Raw genomic sequence first — 20,050 nt, forward strand, 5'->3', positions numbered from 1 at the left:
TCCCGTCCCCGCCACTTGGGGGCATGTTCTGGGGTTTATTCCTTACTGGACATTTCCTTTGAACCCTATGCTACAGTGCTCTGATGAATTGGGAGCGTTTAAACCTGATTTTCCAAGTTACTTCCCTTCCGGATCCATTCCAGGTTTTTGGCAGCCAGCATGCTACTTAAATCAAATGACTATGTTTCCCAGAATGCCTTGGCTCACTGCTTCACCTCCTACTTTCCAGAATGCCTGGCTCACTGCTTCATCTCCTCCCTGGCAGCCAGCATGTTACTCAAATCAAAGGACTACGCTTCCCAGAATGCCTTGGCTCACTGCTTCACCTCTTGCTTCCCAGAATGTCTGGCTCACTGCTTCACCTCTTGCTTCCCAGAATGCCTGGCTCACTGCATCATCTCCTCCCTTGCAGCACAAGGCTGGGAGGAGGATAGGCAACACCTGTGGCTCCAGGTGCAGCAGGCAACACGCCTGGGGCTGTGCTCGTTAAGCAGCTTTAAAAACCTCAGTTTGCTTCAGTCCGGCGCTGGTCATTGTAGCAGTGTTCCTGTTGTGACTAGTCCCTGTTTCCTATACTTAGTTTCTGTGCCTTGTACCTAGTTCCAGTACCCTGTTCATAGATTTTGAGCCAAGTATCTATTTCCAGTTCCTTATTCCTAGTTTCTGTGCCTTGTATCTAGTTCCAGTTCCTTGTTCCTAGTTCCATGCCTTGTACCTATTCCTGTTCCTAGCTTTCTGCCCAGTTACTAGTTCCTGTATCTTGTTCCTCTGTCCTGGATTGCGGATTTATGCGCTTATTTGATTTATGCTTTCTGAATTTCCCTTTCTGTCTTTCTCTGTCTGCAGACAGCCTTTCTCTGTACTTTACTAATTGATGCAGCCCAGTTTGCCGGTGTTTTCTGTCCCTTTATGCTGCTCTGGTTACTGAAAAGCATGATGTATTATTATTTACTTTCGTAGAATTAGTTACTGCCTTTTCTCCTTGGATTGGGTGGGAAAGGTTTCCTTTTGTGATATCATTTTCCCTGCTCCTGATCCAATTTATTGAGATTCCACTCCATGTTTTCCATTGCACTTCTACATTCATTTTCCATTGATTATTAGGTGTGGGTTTGTTGTTACAAGTTCTAGAGTGTTCCCCTTTTAGTTTTCCTCACGATTTTTCCATTGCACTTCTGCATTCATTTTCCATTGATTATTAGGTGTGGGTTTGTTGTTACAAGTTCCAGAGTGTTCCCCTTTTAGTTTTCCTCACGATTTATCCCTTGCATTTCTGCATTCATTTTCCATTGATTATTAGGTGTGGGTTTGTTGTTACAAGTTCCAGAGTGTTCCCCTTTTGTTTTCCTCACGATTTATTATCACAATTCAGACTTGCCTTTTACTAGGGTTTATGTATTTTGTTATCTTTAACCCTTTGCTTTTACAGCCTTCTGGGTCCCTGTTTGATCTACAGGGTTCGTGTAATCACTGACATTCAAGTGGTCTTTCCGGTCCTCGTGAGTACTGTTTATAATTGCCTTATTCAGTATTCTACAGATTGTCAGTTCACAGAATCTGTCCTTGCTTGCCCGCTACGTGGGTTTAGCGCTGTCAGTATCTGTAAGAGCATAGTGGGTAAAGAGTTTGCCGACTTTTCCTTTCAACCATAAGGAGGTCCTAAGTGTTTACCCTACATCCCTTTTCCTAGATTGGTAATACTGTTTTACCTTATTGACATTCCTGGGTTTACATATATACACAAGACTTGGGTATTATATACACGTTGTTAGATTCAGAGTTGTTCACAGTGCAACTGTGTGCATTTTCCCTTTTGCCATAGTATGCCTTCTTCCTTTCTTAACACTGGGCAAGGTACAGCGGATGTTGGTTTCCGACGCGGCCAAGGTGAGGTCCATCAAGTCCCTCCTCGGAATGATGTCTTCCTGCATCTACCTCATTCCCATGTGCAGGCTCCGGATGCGCCCGTTGCAGGAGTTCCTGGACGCGCGCTGGATCCAAACGACGGGCAGCTTCGAGGAGAGGATCACACTCGACGAGAGTTTCCGCCGAGCGGTCCGGTGGTGGGGCAACCGCACACATCTGACGGCGGGCATGGACTTCCAGACCCCAGACCACCAGGAGACAGTGACCACCGATGCCTCCCTGGAAGGGTGGGGAGCGCACACCGAAAATCTGCACGCGAGAGGCCTTTGGCTCCCGACGGAGAAGTCCCTCCATATCAACGTCCTGGAGCTCCGTGCAGTGTTCTGGGCCCTCAGGTCCTTCCTTCCGTTCCTCAAGGGCAAGGTGGTGAGGATCTTCACCGACAACACCACCACCATGTTTTACATCAGGAAACAGGGCGGAACCAGGTCCCCAGCGCTGTCCAAGGAGGCGCAGGACCTGTGGCATTGGGCCGTCGCCCAAAGGATGTTTCTGGTGCCGTTTCATCTGGCAGGGATAAAAAACACCATCGCCGACTCACTCAGCAGGGAGCTGCGCTCGTGCCACGAGTGGGAACTACGGCAGGATCTAGTGGATCGCCTCTTCCGACGGTGGGGCACACCCCGGATCGACCCGTTCGCGACGGCGACGAACTCCAAGTGCCGGAGGTTCGCCAGCAGGTTTCCCCAGGCGAGGAGCATGGGCGATGCCTTCTCGTTCCCCTGGGAGGGCCTGTTCCTCTATGCGTTCCCTCCTTTGCCACTGCTAATCCGGCTCGTCAACCAGCTCAAGAGGTCACGGTGCAGGATGATCCTCGTCGCACCTGCGTGGCCGAGGCAGATATGGTTCCCGGACCTTCTGGACTTGTCAGCGTCCCCGCCAATCAAGCTGCCGGTGGACGCGGATCTTCTCTCCAGGGAAGGAGGCGCCATCCTCCACCACGACCCGAAATCGCTGAACTTGCAGGCCTGGCTCCTGCAGCGCTAGAGTTTGGAGGATACGACATACCGGCCGACTGCAGAGAGGTTCTTGCAAAGGCCAGGGCGTCCTCGACTCTTAAATGCTACGGAGACAAATGGAAGAGGTTCTCTGTCTGGTGCCACGCACAGAAGATTAACCCTCTACGGATTACGGCTCCCCAGGTACTGCCGTACCTGCTGACGCTGGCCAAAGCTGGACTGGCACACGCGTCCATCAAGATTCATCTTGCTGCGATCTCCCGATACACCAGAACCACGGGCCGGACGTCCTTGTGGTCTCATCGTCTGGTGAAAGAGTTCATGAAGGGACTGTTCAGATCGTTCCCGCCGGTGAAGGCTCCGGCCCCGGCGTGGGAGCTCAACGTGGTGCTGACCAAGCTCATGGGACCTCCGTTCGAGCCTCTGCACTCGGCCCCGTTGAAGTTTCTGTCGTGGAAAGCAGCGTTTCTTGTGGCCATCACCTCCGCACGACGGGTGGGAGAGATCCAGGCCCTTTCATGCAAGGCCCCGTACTTGACTTTTCACGACACGAGGGTAGTGCTCAGGACGCACCCCTCCTTCATGCCTAAGGTACCGTCGGACTTCCATCTCAACGAACCCTTGGTGTTGCCTGTGTTCTTCCCGTCGCCTTCGTCGCCGGCTGAGAGGACTTTGCACTCGCTGGATGTGGCTAGAGCGCTGAAGTTCTACGTGGACCACACAAAGTGTTTTCGGAAGACGTCACAACTCTTTGTGAACTTTGGACCTGTCAATCAGGGGAAGGCTCTCTCGAAGGCTTCCATTTCCAGATGGCTCTCCGGCTGTATCATGTACTGTCATCGGTTGGCAAACCGACCGCTGCCTGGCCGTCCGAGAGCCCATTCCACCAGAGCGATCGCAGCTACCACGGCGTTCCTTTCTGGTGTGCCCCTGCTGGACATATGCAGGGCTGCTACGTGGAGGTCGACACACACCTTCACGAAATTCTACTGCGTCGATCGGGATTCCAGGGAGGAGTCCAGGGTCGGCCAAGCAGTGCTGCGCAACCTGTTCGCCTGAGGTGAGCCTGGTGAGGAGGTAAGATGCTTAATGTTGAGTTTGATGTACTGCTTAATGTTGAGCCTTTGCCACCTCCCGTGGTTGTGCATGTGTGTACTGCTATGTATTCTTTATTCATGAGCATGTTAATCCATGCCAGACCCCATGCTGGAGAAGGAACAAGTTACTTACCTGTAACTGTTGTTCTCCAGCATGGGTCTGGCATGGATTCACATGCGAACCCTACCGCCTACCCCTCTGCGGCTCTTCACTTGGTCATACTGCCACTTCACGTGCTTCCAAATCTGAAGATGGCTGCCAGAGGCGGTGCTTAGGTAGAGGGCAGTCATTGGCTGTGGTCAGTATGACGCAGAGACCAGTGATTGGTTGTTACTACGAAAGACAGATCAGAAACGAAACTGATACTGGTTTTTTCTTTACCGAGGATTCCCAGCCTGACGACGGGGAATATTCATGAGCATGTGAATCCATGCCAGACCCATGCTGGAGAACAACAGTTACAGGTAAGTAACTTGTTCCTTATCTAGGCGGTCGAACAATAGCTTTGTGACGATAATGTATAAGGTTGGTGAGACACACAAACCTTGTGGGACGCCACAGAGACAGAGGATGGGGATGGGGTGGGCTGAAGTCCCCAGCGAAAAGCCACAGGTGGTTTGGTTGGCTAGGAAGGATTGGACCCAGGCGGTCACCTGACTGGAGAATGCAGCTGAAGCCATCAGATGTTCAGTGAGGATCTGGTGGTCAATGAGGTTGAAGGATGCCGAGAGGTCAAGGAGCAGGAGAATGGCTAGATTGCCCTTTTCCTTTGCTTCGTCCATCTGAATTTTTAAGTCCAGAAGGGCTGTCTCTGTTCTGTGCCTTGGCCTGAAGCCAGATTATCTAAGGCCCAAAAGGTTGTTCTCTTCCAGGTGCTTCTGGATTTGCAAGTAGGCCACTCTGTCTAAGATCTTTAGGCTGTAGGGGACAGTGGTGATTGGCCTATACTTAGTGGGGTTGTTAGGGTCTAGGTTTTTATTTTTTAGAAGGGGCATGACCCACGCCTCCTTGAGTAAACCATTTGTTCAAGTAGGCTGGCGGTTTAGCTTTGTTAAGTTTGATGGGAACGATGATATCTACTGCTGATTCAAGGGTTTTGTTCTAGAGGTCAGCAAGTTTATCCACATCTAAGTTGGAATAGTTTGCAGGAGCAAGGATATTGTGGATTAGTGGGCGGAGGCTTTGCATAGTGATGTTGCGGTTATTCCTGGAGAGGGTTTGCGGGATAATAGCCGGTAAGCTGTTTGGCTGCACCTTCCCTTGGATGGAGAAGGAGATGACGTGGTGATCAGACCAGGCAATTGGTTTGTTTTTAAGGATGGAGGTGGAGCAGTTGTGATCCGCCAGCCACTCCAGATATCTGCCTTTGTTGTGAGTAGGGGCAGTAATCCTGTGCTTGAACCCTAGTTGGGAGATAGTGTTTTCCAGGGATAGCGCATTAGCGTCATTGGGGTCGCCTAGGCCTAGGTTTAAATCCCCAAGTAGGGTGATTTGTGATCCTGTCTTGGTGTTATTAGTCAGGAGGTTGGTTATCTCTTCCTCAAATGAGGAGATGGGGCCTGGTGGCCTATAAATGAGGTGTATAAGAATAGTTTGTGCTGCAGAGAGTTGGAACTTAACTGACTGAAGTTCAAAAGACCAGAAGCTGGACGAGGAGGTCTCTCTGAGGCCAAGGGAAGTTTTGGCGATAAAGGCTACTCCTCCTTCTTTGCCTGAATCCCTGTCGTTCCTTAATATCGAGTAACCCTCTGGGATGGCAAGGGACAGAGCTGGGCCTGATGCAGCCAGGTTTCAGTTATAGCCAGAAAGTGAAGGTTGTTAGCGGAGATAAGGTCTGCAATGTCAAGCGCGTGGGGGACCAGCGACTGAGCATTGATGAGCGCGCCTCTGATCAGAGGGTGTTCAACTATGCTGATGTTTTTTTTTTGGGCTTGCCAAATTAATGACTTAGTAGATGTTTGGGTCCCAAATTCTGAAAATCTTGTAACAGATGAAATAGATTTACTGCCTGATTCATGGAATTATTTGCGCTGTAAACAGATTTGCGTGCCTTTCTGCCCGAAAATCCCCATACTTCAAACAGGGATTTTCGGGCAGAAAAACACGCAAATCTGCATTTTTGGCGCAAATTGTTCCATGAATCAGGCTGATAATGGTGGTTTCCCCTACTTTACTACTTCCCACATGTGTAGTGGGGGTTAAGGCTAATTCTGAACCACAAGCATCCTCTACAGTCTGTCTGACTCTTAAAATAGTTCTCTGCCCTAATTCTCTCCTGAACAATGGACACGAGTAAAAGCAAACATTTCTGATTTTTGTATATGGGCCGATTCATTGGATAAATGTGTGGAGACACTTTGACAAATCCTGTCAGGGGATCTTCAATGCTTGTGCAAGGTGGATAGCTATTGCCAGACAGATTGTCAAACTGAAAAATCTAACAAATGTTCACAAACTCTACCGAAAACATCTGATGGTTTGAATCTAGAAGGTACATCTGATCGTACGGTTATGCCATGTTTCTATCCTCAGAACCAAATGAGCGGTCGTTGCCGCCTAATATTCCACCCCCTGCTGTCGCAAGTAAAGCTAAACTAGTCCCTGCACGTTCATCCAGATCTGTGAAAGCCTGACTACTTCCAACTATTTCTAGAAGTTTGCGAGCAAGAAAATCATTAATGCCGATGCTTGTGGAGAAGACCACGAAAGAGTTTGTTATGGACCATAGGACCTTTATTATTACTAAAATTGAGAAACCCCGTGGGAATGAGCCGAGAGAGGCCCTGCAGAATAAAAGTTTAGCTTGGCTTCGCCAAAGAACCGGGAGTGGTCAGAAGCTCTGATTTGAAGATATTACTTAGGATTCAGATAGATGATTGGTGTGCCCAAATGAATAGAGACTGTGTGTTGGTGGGATGTGTAACTAGCAATCTGCCATATTTTCTTTGTATTTGTCATTATTTGCCGAAAGGCTCCTCGCATTTAAATCTTATAGTTGACTAAGACTTATACTGAATTTTTGCCTGAAATGATTTGTACTATGATCACTTGCGGTCTTCGCTGCCTTTGCTATATTTGTTGTGTTATGTATTATGTTTCATTTTTAGTTTGTAAGTCGTATTGATCTAGCGCTGTGATGCCTGCGGGCGTTAGCGCTATATAAATAAACATAAACAAAGAGTGTTAGTGTTTTCTATAATTGAATCAATTCAGTTACCCATGTTTTTTTCCCTGCCACATTTATCTTAAACTAAAGAAGGGTGTCAAAGCTGAATAATCAACATGCAAGTGAAAGGTCATGTATGCATTCACTTTTTCCTTTTATTTTGTCTATACAAAACAGGTATTCGAAATTAACTGAGCCCGCACTGTGTTTTTTTAAGGTTTTTCCCAAAATGGGGTAGGCTTCTATTGGACTGTGGTCCTCAAACTTGCCCTGTTTCCCCTAAAGATTGCCATTTTAGTGGAAAAACAGCACGCCAAAATCTTGATTGCCACTGGATTGTCAAGATATTGCGTTATTCCCCAAGGTCTTGTGTTGATGCCAGTTTACCTGGCATCAGCAGTTCCAGTGCCCTGGTTCGTTTTTTAAGGTGGGCACCATCAGACACTTTCAGAATTGTTGGACCCAGGGGGTTAATATGCTTTCCCTTGTTAGGACAGTTTTTCTGAAGTCCAACTAAGGGCTTAGTAAAACCATTCTACTGAGACAATACAAGACTCCACTCTTAATATAAGACTGTATCGCCTGAGTTTGGAGTAGCGTAGACAGAGCAGCCAGGCTTATTTTAGGAGGGAGAGAGGGCAGTAGTTACAGTACACATGAGATTGTAATACAAATGATCCAAAGAAACACTGAAACACTATGTATTGTAAAAATAAAGGATTTATTTAAACACAGGTACGCCCAGATAACTCTAGGGGTTAAGTAAGTACTAACACATTATATGAAATCACAATATAAACCACATCACTATACTTGAAAGCACACAGGCTCAAGTATAAACCTTATTTGGAACACCTAACAGTAGTTCTAGGGAAGTCAAAACATTGTTATACACATTTAGTATAGGTCAGGCCTATTCTTTGGGAGTAAAATACCAGTAGGCCCTTGCAGTTGTACAGTGACTCTAGGAACAAATCACATAAACAGTCAACTGGACAATCTACTTTTTGGTGAATAGTGAAACACTTATTCTAGGTGCAGTAGAAACCTACAACCACTTTTGCCATAACGCAAAGTTATACCAGGTGAGTAAAACCTAAGGATGTAATATACAATTACAGATGCTTTGGAAATCAGGGAACCCCAGATTGAGGTAAGCAATAACTCTGGTAACTTGTTTTGGATAGCACACAACTAACACAACGTACGTAAAACCCACATACTTTAACTTCACAATGAAGGGGAAAGTAAAACCCAATGTCACACTTTACTGAATAGTTATTCTAGGTATGCAACAACCTAGCAGCAAGTCAGGGGAAGCAAGACCCAGTTGGGGGGACACTCAAAGTTATCCTAACAGGACTAACCTGGTGATATCAACAGTTGGAGGACACTCATACAATTACCCTACAGGGATAATCTGGTGAAACCAACACATTACTTTTATAAAGAGGCACAACCTAATCACAGGAGAGTAAAACACCTTTACATCTACTTTCTTTTAGACTGGCAAAAAAGTGGCTAAGGAAGAAAAGATGTTAACCATACGTTTAAGAATAGTGCATCACACATTCAAGATCAGTAAGAACTTTTGTAATTGTTCACTCTTAGAATTACAGTCACCCACCAACTCTTTACAAGTAAGTTAAACACTTGATTTCTTTTCTAGGCAGAAGCCCCAATCCCTTCAAAGTCTTTCCCTTATTCTTGGAGCATGAGTGTACTCAGTGGCAGAAGAGGGGTCACTAGGACTAGTGACAAACAGGCAGTGTTAGAATAAGTTCTTTAGTAGCAAAAGTCAGAGTTTCCTTAGGAAAACTGGCAAAGAGGCGAGTACTTTACTTCTAGGGTTAAAAGAGGGTCCAGGGACTTCACAGAAGACACCCTAGCAGGATTCTAGCAGTGGGACTGGGTGTACTGGACGAGGGACCTCCCAATCACAGGAAACACCCCAGGACTACACAGAAATCCCAACAGGCTTAAGGTAAGTATATACCCAAGCCAACAAAGTACCTCAGCAATGAAGAAGAGATTGTAGCAGGAGAACTTCAGGGACTGCAGCCAAATACCCGGTCAGTGGATTCCTTGTCCTGGAGACTGAACACAAGACCTCAGAAGGGACTTTGCAGCAGGGATCAATTAAGAAGGCTGTAGGCAAGATTTCCCTCGCAACTGAATGGGGTTCTGCAGATTTGGCACCTTTTCAAGGAGCACAGAAGAAGACAGAAAATTGTGGTTGAATTCCCGTTGTGAGGGGACTTTTTGGACTCAATTCGTGTCTCTGGAGATACACCAGGATGCCCACGAAGTTTCAGTGAGATTCGGAATTCGGAAGACTGTGCACCGCACAGTGGCTGGAGGTCCCAGGGTATTGGGGTATTCCAAGAACGCAAGGTGGCAGCCACCCGTGGGATGGTTCAAAATGCAGGTCCTCTTGAGTATACTGGATCCCACCAGTCGTTCGGTCGTCGTTTTCGGAGACCCCAGGTCGATTGGAAGGAAGGGCTGCAGCAGGCTCAAGTTACACAGCAGGTTCTCCGGTCGCTGGAATTCATTTCCGCCGCTTTTCCTTCGTCATCCTTTTCGGTTTTCAGTTCCAGTGGTCTACATGACTACAGCTTCCAGGTTTCCAGTATTTATCAGGAACTACAGCAAACCCTCTGCATTCTCTCCCTGCATTTTACAAGAAAGGGGCGTCTGGTTGTCCATTCAGGACAGCCAGCCCCCCACTGGGATTTGTCCCAGTTGAAGGAAGGCGTAAGACAAATGAGGGGGAAGATTTGGACTCCTCCCCCACTTCTGTGCTTACAGACTGACTGGAGCCTGGGCGGGGTGTCCAGGGGACTCCCGCCAAAGACAAAACTCAAACAAAGGAATTTCCCACCCTGGATGTCAGGGGAAGGAACAAGAAACAAGAAGAAACACTAAAATGGCAGAATAAGAAGTCAGGTGCCTTTACTGCAGCTGTGATTACAGCCCGCAGTAAAGGTGCACCACATTTAGTAAAAGGTATCCCTTCCACCAGCCATTAAAGGTAAGCTTGTCACTGTAACATAATTGTTACAGTTTTAATGTGAAAGGGGATACATTGTATCTCCCTAGCACTCCACATAAGGTGGGGTGTGCTGGTTTCACAGAATAAAATGTAAAAGGGATCCTTTTTACCCTTGGGAACTGTAGTTCACTCAAGGTTAGCCCAAGAAAGTTAAATGGGGAGCCCCTAGGGCAACCCAGCAACAACAGGGACTTATTTGCCAATAAGTTGTTAGACATGATAACTTTAAAAAGACACTATGGAGAGTCTTAAAAATGACACCCATAAAAAGAGTTAAAGATTAGGTGAGTGTGGAAAAAGGTGCCCACTCACCAAGGTATTAGTGAAAAATATCCCACTAGAAAAGCAAAAAGTTCTGGAGTTGAACCAGGAAAGGAAGATTTACCAGCTCTGTGGAAATTTTACCTAACATCCCTTCTTCTGGTAAATGGCAAGCATGCTTGGCGGCCTTCAAGGTCTGTAATGTTCGCCCCAGGCAAGCCCACCACTGGATTTCTTTTATTATCTTTTCTTGCATGAAGAGTGTGGTAACTGGCTCTCACTTGGGTGTTCTGGGAAATCCCCCATATAGCTCTTCGGGGGCCTACATTATGGAGTAGGTGGTGGTCCCTGCCCTCCAAGGTCACCTCATTCCCATTGCTTAGCCTCCAGTATGTGACGTTGTCACAAGTGGTACCATCAAAGGTTTTGCGCCATTACATTTTTAGATCTGATCAGTATAGGATGGACAGACAACTTTTTTATGTATGGGTATGGAGTGCAGTTGCTGTGCATAAACAGACCATTTATAGAAGGAGAGCTGCATCTAACACACTTTCAGGGACATACATGAGGGGATTGTGAAACATACAATGATGTGTTTACAAGGAGTTTCTGCTTAGTCACTGTATAGAGAAGCTTCTGGGTCATCTCTCGGAGGAAGATCTGTGGTAAAGCACCTCTTTGGTTTGTGTATCTTTTCAATGATGTGCATCTAATTATCATCCATTGTGAAGTGAAAGACAACAAACTGTAGAGCAAATGGTTTCCATTAGAAGCTATTCCCACCTACCTCATTTGGCTCAGAATATTCCTAGTTCAGATGCTGTGACAATTACCCCAAAAAATTGTAGCCTTGGGGCAGCTCAATAATACCATAAAGAGTTGTCACTTCTGGACAGTCGCACTACACCTGGGTGGCACTCTGAGAGCCAAGTAGCACCCCTGGCACTAAAAGTGCAAAAAACCTCCCGGGTCCCAGCCCGTCAGTTGGTGTATTTCAAAAGATGAAAAATCTGTGAAGGAAAATTGTATTTTGCAGAACCAATGTCACCCTATGAAGCAGAACGTTTTCTTTATTCATTTTTCTAAAATACCTACACTTTGGTTCACAGTTTGGGGTTCAAACTCAGGATTGCAAAATCTACCCACAGGCCACATTGTTCTCTGAAATTAATGTGGACAAAGGTATTGTCTGGCTTATTTCTTTAAATAATGTCTGCCACATTAGAGAATGCCATCAAGTGTAGTACAGCAGTAACCTGACACAGAACTCGGCCTGCTGCTAGATGATATCTTACTCTGGGTCTTATGTGTTTTACAGGTGTACTCAGGGGTCCTCCGATCATACCATAAAAAACATGTGCTTGAAAAAGGAGCTCACACCGGGCAAGAAGTAACGCTGTTTATTACAGCTGGGCAAGCACAAATCAAACACAACAGTGGAATAGATCGGATTGATGAGAACTGACATCTGAGTGTACTGCAAACATTTGTTTTATACCGTAAAAGACAATGGTTGAGACCCTTTGAAACACTTGCAATTTAGTATGTTCATATTTTTGATGTTTCCCAGAAATTTCATTGGCTAATCTATGTCATATACTTAGTGCTGGACGTATGTTAGTGAATATTGATTGGAGCAAACAGTTCAACCATATCCCAACACGTCACCTCCTCATGTGGCACCAAATCGACTTTCAGTATACCCCGGAACAATTTGCAATTAGTAAAATAACATTTGTGCTGACCGCCAGAACTTTATTATACTGCCATTGGTCAGCACTGATGAGAACGGAACATGAGACACCCTGCTTCTGGTGGGAAGGGAGACATTCACACAATACCTGCTAGATAATGGTCTTTGCAAACCCTGTGGTGGATACTCTGTAGGCTGGCCACCTCCCAGGACACACAGTGACTTACCATCTGATTGGTTCTTCCAGGAATGCCCCTCCGTCCAGTGTCCCTTTCCCATAGCCACCTGCTGATAGGCACTAGTGCCATGTGACCGGTTCACTGTAATTACATCACCCAGTGTTGTCCTAGCTGCTTCAATCTACCTGTGACATGCAGCTTGAGCTCTGTCTCCCTTCTTCCTGGCCCCTGGAGTGTTGGTAATGTGTTTCAGATTGGGTTTTCCCGGGATGGGCCCGCCCTGGGGGTTTCCCTGCTGAATGTGTTTAGCAAGGATATTGTTTTCCCCCATCTTGTGCTAATTATATAAGGATCTTTTGGGCTGATGGTACACACAATGCATCTCTACCCCTGCCCTTCCCAGTGAAGTCTTCTTTTATAGTGCGACACGTGGGTTATGTGTACCCATATCTGGCACTGAATTAGCACCTTTAGTACACAGGTCACCACTCATTTAGTCTTGTTTTTAGGCCAGCCGTGCCACTGAGTACAGTACATGAATCCAGGCTGTCCCCAATACCAAATCCTTCTGTCTTCCAGCCTTTGAGTCTGTTTTTCTTTCGGTCTTTGGTTTTGCCTGGATAGAATGTCTTCACTTATGACACCCATTGGGGCTACTTTATGAACCAAACCACATTCTTCTTCCTTTGGGGTGTATACTCACAACTGTATTGCAAAAACAAGGAGCATTGATGACAGAGGGCAGTCTGTGGTCATCTATGATCTATTACACATATATATAGTTTGATCATTGACTCACAGTTTGGTCAAGCTTATTGTTTGCGGAAATGGGGTCATGGGTCTGTATCTGAAGAAGAAAAACCCATCACTATTTATTCCTCCCTTTATTGATTGCTGTAAATGCATTAGTCGTGCTAGCTTGAGCAGCATGTTTCTTTGAGGTGCATAGTGTGGTTGGTCTCAGTAAGGCAGTGTTGCCAACAGGCACCACACCCTTCCAACTGTTTGGGCCAATAATCTTGTTATTAGAAAATGGTCTAGATGATGACAGGAGCTCTCGGGGGTTCTCCATTCAGAAGCAACATTATGGAGGCCTCCCAGCTTTACACAGAAATAAATTATACCTATATGCGCTCCATGATCAAAAATATTTTAGAGCTTCTCAGCGAAGTTTGTTATGTGCTTTTTGTAAAATGTAGCCTAGACCCAGAGTTATACTGCTGTTAAATGTCTGTCTCTCACCATGCCACCTCTTTCTGAGTTGGTTATGTTTAATGGATTGTATCCTCCCACAGATACAGATTGCTCGCTTTCGATTTATTGGGCTGTATCAGCTAGTAAACAGCAGTCTTCTCCAATGAGGGGACGCAATGTAGCTCCAGTGTCTAGGTCCATCAACATTCCTGTTCATCAACTCCGAAAGTGGCGTCTGAGAACCTATATATGCGGCACACCACGCACCGGGACTTGAGTCACTTTTTTCTGAGAACTTAACAGGCTGACCTTAATGTTTTTTACTGTCGTGTTTTCTGAAGAAAATGTTCAAAAACACAGTTAGGGCTACTACCCATATGGCCTTTGGACTTAAAGTGGTGCGCCGACTGTGACTCCAAAATGTTGATTACTGATCCTCCAGCTAGGGCATTCATAGAATACTGGGTTGATCTCTATTTGAGTGTGAAACTCCAAGAAAGTGAGTGTGTTGATTTTTGTGTGTGGATTCTCGCACTATGGCACCCATACTAATGGTCTCCCGAACTTCTCCTGTCCCAAGTGTGCATTTTTGCAGTGGGCTTCTTGCTTTCTTTCTGCCCAATGACGCACATTTGTTTCAGTGATAATTTAGTATCAAATAACTTTTGCAGTTTACCTCACACAGGTTCTATTTCTAGCCACTGGATATTGACCTCCCCTTAATTTCTATAAAATCAATACTGTGTTTTTATATACTACTTACCATATGCAGCCCACGTTTAAGGGATGTAGAATTCGATCTTGTTGTTACCCACCTCAGTGAGATTCAATGTTATTGTTAATAGGTAGAACTAAGAGCTAACTCCACCCTGCATAGTACGGAACCTGTGATTGCAGATTTCATGTAAATCTTTGACGCAAGCGCAAAACTCACTAAAGTATGTGACTGGCTTTAGACAATCTGTAAGATTGTATGAGCCATTTCAATCCTCAATCATGTTTCGGAAACCATACTGCTTTCCATAATAGCCCTCTGGAACTAAAATCAATACACTTCTGAATATTAAAAGAGCACTTCCACATGTGATATTCTGAATGACATTGCACCAGGTAGCTCTTAAGAGACTACATTCAGAAGAGGAGTTTAATTTCTTAGTATTGCAGTCATGTTCTAATGTTACAAGAATGCAAGCTTTTATTTAGAAAAACATAACAAGGACAAATGGCAAACTGCTTTCTTGTGTAGTTATTAAACTGGGTTGTATTAATTACAGGGATCTTGCTATTGGTCTGAGGATAAAACTTGGTGACTGGTTTCGTGTGCTGCAACTCCTAAGGACTGGGTCTGGGGATCAGGATGATACTCTTCTTGAACAGGCATTCAACGCAATTGGTGACTACTTTGCAGACCGGCAAAAATGGTATGTCAATGAAATTACTAACGTGCATGTGTGCATCCAGCGATGCACTGTGGTTTTAGATAAGGGCTTGGATGGACTTTGATGTGTTTGTTACCATATAATTTTAGGTCTGGTTAGAGGGAGCTTTAGCACACTTACAGAGCTTATGAAGTTACATGTGGTTAAGTGGAATATTGGATTATAGAGTAAAGTTGGAATTAAATGTTACTTGGATGTTATTTGATTAATGTATTGTATTATTTTAAAATGATAAAGAGTTTTTTTTAAAAAAAGGGGCACCGGTGCCAATCATGTCACATAGATCACACTGTTACAGCAGCAGCTATTTTGTAGGTGCAATTGAAGCTGTCTGAGTTGGGGAGACATTTGCTGAATGCTGCTTTTAAGCACTTGTTTCTAATGGATTGCTTCCTTTCACAGTTTACTTATCTTAGATATATATCGTCCAGCATCTGCTGTCTGCTGAAGCTTTTTTAGCCTAAAGGGGGCACAATACAATGCATCACCACTTGACTAGAGCGTGCACCCATGATGCCAGCCAGACATGATGTTAATAGCAGTTTATATGGAGCCTTTGAAACCCCATTACATGTGAACTTGGTGCGCTGCGCAGGAACATTTTTCAAACTTTTAACTGCAACATGCTGAATCACAAAGTAGGCTTCCAGTTCTGTAGAGATTATCCATCCCTGAACCCTACCCCAAATGGTCTGTCTCACTGTATGGGGGCAGAACACAATATAGAAGACAGCGGTCCGAGACATTTCATGCATGGAAATCACCTCTGACAGCATGCTCTTAAACTGTACACCTCCCCAAGAGTGGGAAATATCCAAGTCTCCTGCTCCGGGACACCCTTCCTAGAAGACCAATTGAAGAGGAAATGGTGACCAACATGACACACATTGAGAAGATTCCAGCTCACGCAATGGTGACCAGAAAGAACAGAAGAAGAAACATTGCTAGAGGTCTTGTTCACCGTGGGTTTGCAAGCCATCTGGAATCCATTTGTCCTCATCCTCCAAAAAGAATAGTTATGGTTCTTGTTTCAGGGATGATGACCATTCTTCTGGAGAATCGCCACACTTATGGGTACTGTTCCCCACTCAGTCTTCTAAGTGTACAATTGTTTGGGGGACAGGGCGAGCAGACACATAGGTTGGAACAGGGAGGGGGCTGGCTGGCTGGGCATGGGCAGAGGTATTGGGCATGAGGAGTTCATGGATGAAACACCCAGATGGCAGCTAAATCCTGGCCATTTAAGGCCACCTCAGGGCTGTCTAAAAAAGGTGGTCATTTCATGCTGAGGCCTCTAAAGGGCAGCTTAAGACATAGAACCACTTGGCTGCGGCTCTCACCTGTTAGACCTTAGATGAGTGCACTTTGGTCTCCAACAGAGGCCTAGGATCACATCAGTTTGCTTAAATTGTGGCTGATCAGGGTTGCCCTTGTTTCCTTCTTCCCCCTTTGTTTGGGGAAAGTGTGTGTTGGTACACAGTGGCCAGGCACTACCCCAACAAACTGGATGGTGTGGGTTTGTTGCCTCTATGTACAAAAGCAATGAGACTGTGGTTCAGGGCTCTGGAGAACGACGTATCACTGACAGTGGCCATTCTTGCCAAACGGACAAGGTCTTAGCAGATGCATTTCACAGACACCCTTCAGCACCCCAAGGAAGTTCTAGTGGAGATCTTCTCCTTTTGAGGGATGACTCAAGTGAACCTCTTTTCTTTCAGTGTGAACAGGAAGTGTGAGTTGTTCTGCTGCAGAGAGTTTCCTCGACAAGGGGCTCTGAGGAAATTTGATCCCAATGTTTTTCTGCCAATCCTTATCATTCTGCCAATTCTCAGGACTGGACCATATTGATTTTTATTGCTCCATACTGGGCCTGTAGGATGTAGCAGCAGAGATTGACACATCCATCTGTCCTCCCTGGTTCTTCCTGGCGAGTTCCCAGTCGGGGGAGGGGGCTTTCCACCAGAACCTGTGGCCCGAATAGGCTTACACATTGGAACTGTAAAGAGCATGGCTGCCACCTCAGCCTTTCTTCACAATCCCTACTTGTATGCAGCCTCAACCGCTGGCGGATTCATTGAGTTGACTCTTGTAAGTGTCTCACGAGTGGAGCTAAACAAGGAGATTGTGAAGGAGTGGGGGCAACGACAAATTGACCCGTTTGTGAACAGCTACAGCAGGAAATGCGAGTCCTTCAGTTCCAGTGTGTTTGCAGAGGGGAACTACTTGGTCAATGCATTGGTGATAACATAACAGGGGTATTTGTAAATCACAGGTTCACCCCCGCAGGGGCATCTTGGCGCTTATAACAGATGTTTATTGTTAAACGACTTAATGGTACTCATTTTATCGACCTCGGAAGGATGAAGGACTGAATGGACCTATCAAGATTCGAACCTGTGACCATGAGGTCAAACACAGGCCCCTGCAGTGGGTGCATTAGTCCACTGAGCCACAGACCCGGCTAACCTGTAGTTTGACCTGGTAAACAGGTTTCTTCCTGTTTCCACTGATTCCTGTGGTACTAAGGAAGTTGAAGCGGAGCGAGACAGCCATGATCTTGATCATAGCTGATTGGGCATGAAATGGTACCCTGGGACATGCAGCGATTTCCCCTCATCCCCCAGAATATCCCTTAGAGGGAAGATCTGACCCAGTCATGATTAGAGGGTGTTAGGCAGAAACCTGTGCAGTTGTTCCCTTAGGGACCACTGCAAAAGATTTAGGACTACAGGTGTTTGGCAGTAAACCCAATTGGTAGCAGTCTGTACCACACAGATTCACTTGGTAGCTGTGGCTGAGCAGTCAGACTTCCCTCAAGAAGAGTTAGGCAATATGCAGAGTATACACAATAGGTACAGAGACACAGTAGCACAAGCAAACACTGACCAGAGCTTTGGTGTAAAAGTATATAATTATTTATTTAAAAACACACTTGTGATTTACACTAGCAAAAACGAGGTAAGTAATTTCAGCACACAGTCGCTATCATATATATATATATACAACCCTATTCACTTATTAGACAAGTCTTAGTGAGAAACACCACTTATTTTCAGACAGAGGTGAGCGCTTAACATAAGATGACACTCTAATAAGTTGTAAAGAAAGGGAGGGAAAAAGGCAGAGTTAAAGAAGCACACAGGTTTCAATACTTTTACAAAGAACCACAGTAAGGCGGGATAGGCAGGGTTCTACTGGAGAGCAAGGAAGTCAATTGCAAGGCCCACTCTTGGAGAGAGCAAGCAGAAGGGGTCCAGGTTCACACAGTGGGGTTATGCCCAAAGTGTCTTGTAGATAGTTCGCACAAAAAGGATGAAATTAAAGTCAGGATACGTTAGCTAGGTTGTCCCAGGCTAGCCCAGGTTAGAAAGTCGAGGCTTTACTGTCACCCCGAACGATCTGTCGCAAGGGAAGCCAGGCGGGACACAGTACCTTAAGTGTGAAGGAAGCTCCAGCGGGGGCAGTTGTTCCTGGCAGCAGGTGCAAGTCGGTGTTTCGTCCAGAGGAAGAAGAGGTCTCGCCGTGGAGGAAAGATAAAGGTCCTTGCACTGCCAGGGAAGAAACCAGCTGCGGAGTTCTCCGGTTAAAAGGCACTACCCTTCTCTTCGCGGTAGTGGTGAACCGTGGTATTCCGGTTGCCGGGGTGCTTGGCACGGGCAAGACGGCCACGAGATACTCCAGGAAGGTGAAAAGAAGGCGAAACTGGTTATCCCCACCAGTCAAAGGAAGAAGACTCTCCGGACTGGAGATCTCCTCTGTCGTTGGGAAAAGTGGTGAGACGGTTCAGCAGGGCTCCACCGGTGGTGTCGTCGTTGCAGGTCGGCTCAGCTTCTCCCTCCTTGGATTCTTAGGTCCTGTTGCGACTTCTGAAGTTCCAGTCCCCAAAGCCCTGCTGTTATGCAGCACACCCCCATTCACTCAGCCTAGCTGTCAATCAAACATGCTAAGTGGTGAGCCGGCCGGCTCACCACTTGGGCCAATCACACAAGAGTGTGACTTGAGTTACCAAGGTAACTCAGTCCAGGGTGCCTAAACCCTCTCCCACACCCCCTGTGGTACCCAGACAGAGTGGCACCACTTTTGGAGGCTTCTTTAAGCGAACACCATGCTTTGGGGTCTCATGGGGACTTTCAATGTGTGATTCAATTGATAATGAAAGCAACAGAAGGCGGTTTACCAAAGCTCCTTTTCAGTTTGCAGGCAGCATCAGTGTGCCCTTACTGCTGCCTGTATCCAGACTCGGCTGTGGGCGTGTCGAGAGCGCAGAAAGACCCGAGCCTTCCGCGGAGCGGACGCGGAGTCGGCGCTGAGTCTTGGGAGTAACCGGAGTGATTCCCTGTTCGCTTGTCTTTGCAGTGTGCCCTTACTGCTGCCTGTATCCAGACTCGGCTGTGGGCGTGTCGAGAGCGCAGAAAGACCCGAGCCTTCCGCGGAGCGGACGCGGAGTCAGCGCTGAGTCTTGGGAGTCTTAGGAGGTTGAGGAGTGCGAGGCCTCGTGCACTCCCTCGAAAAGATGACGAAGGTGGTCCTTTCGCCCAAAACTCGGGCGCAGCGGAGGTTCGAAGCAGCCACAGTGGAAACACGAGGCAAGGCTAACATGGCTGCCTGGGCTGAAACTGTAAGCCATGTACTAGAAGACCCAGCTGAACTGTCTTCTAACACAACCCATGTTTCCACGGAAAAGTCCTCTGCCACTCTCCAACAAGTAAGTGCTAATACGCACGTCTATGTTCAATCTATCACCCCTGAACCCGCACTTGTAGCTAAAGTGGTGCATCCTACACAGCAGACGTTGATAAGCCCTTCATTAAGCCCGATGCTTGATCTGTCTCCCAAGTCCTGTAGAGTATCGTCTGATGTGTCGGATGTGAGCGACACGCCTACAACGCGTGCTGCTGAACAGGTGGTTGGAGTAAAATTGGCAAAGCTGGCCTGTGTGCTGGACGGTTCAGATACGTGCGATGCAAATCCGAAAAACTTCAATGGCAAGAAGTCTGTCACTGACCATTTGCCCACATCGGCGATTGAACATTCCGGTTCCTCTAACCCCTTAAGTATTGACTCTCCGGAGTTAGGC

At 46.4% G+C, this 20,050-nt stretch overlaps 1 protein-coding gene across 2 annotated transcripts in view; it reads left to right on the plus strand.

Annotated features, from left to right (window-relative positions):
- The window catches only part of WDR35 (WD repeat domain 35), a 1,418,193-nt gene that overhangs the window by 1,053,471 nt on the left and 344,672 nt on the right, over positions 1-20,050 (plus strand). For both annotated transcript variants that reach the window (XM_069605912.1, XM_069605913.1), the window contains one exon: positions 14,809-14,955. In XM_069605912.1, the coding sequence (XP_069462013.1) occupies positions 14,809-14,955 (147 nt within the window). The remainder of the gene's footprint in view (positions 1-14,808; positions 14,956-20,050) is intronic.

This window comes from Ambystoma mexicanum, chromosome 4p (genome assembly GCF_040938575.1).
Source record: "Ambystoma mexicanum isolate Mex_15411 chromosome 4p, UKY_AmexF1_1, whole genome shotgun sequence".
Classification (NCBI taxonomy): domain Eukaryota; kingdom Metazoa; phylum Chordata; class Amphibia; order Caudata; family Ambystomatidae; genus Ambystoma; species Ambystoma mexicanum.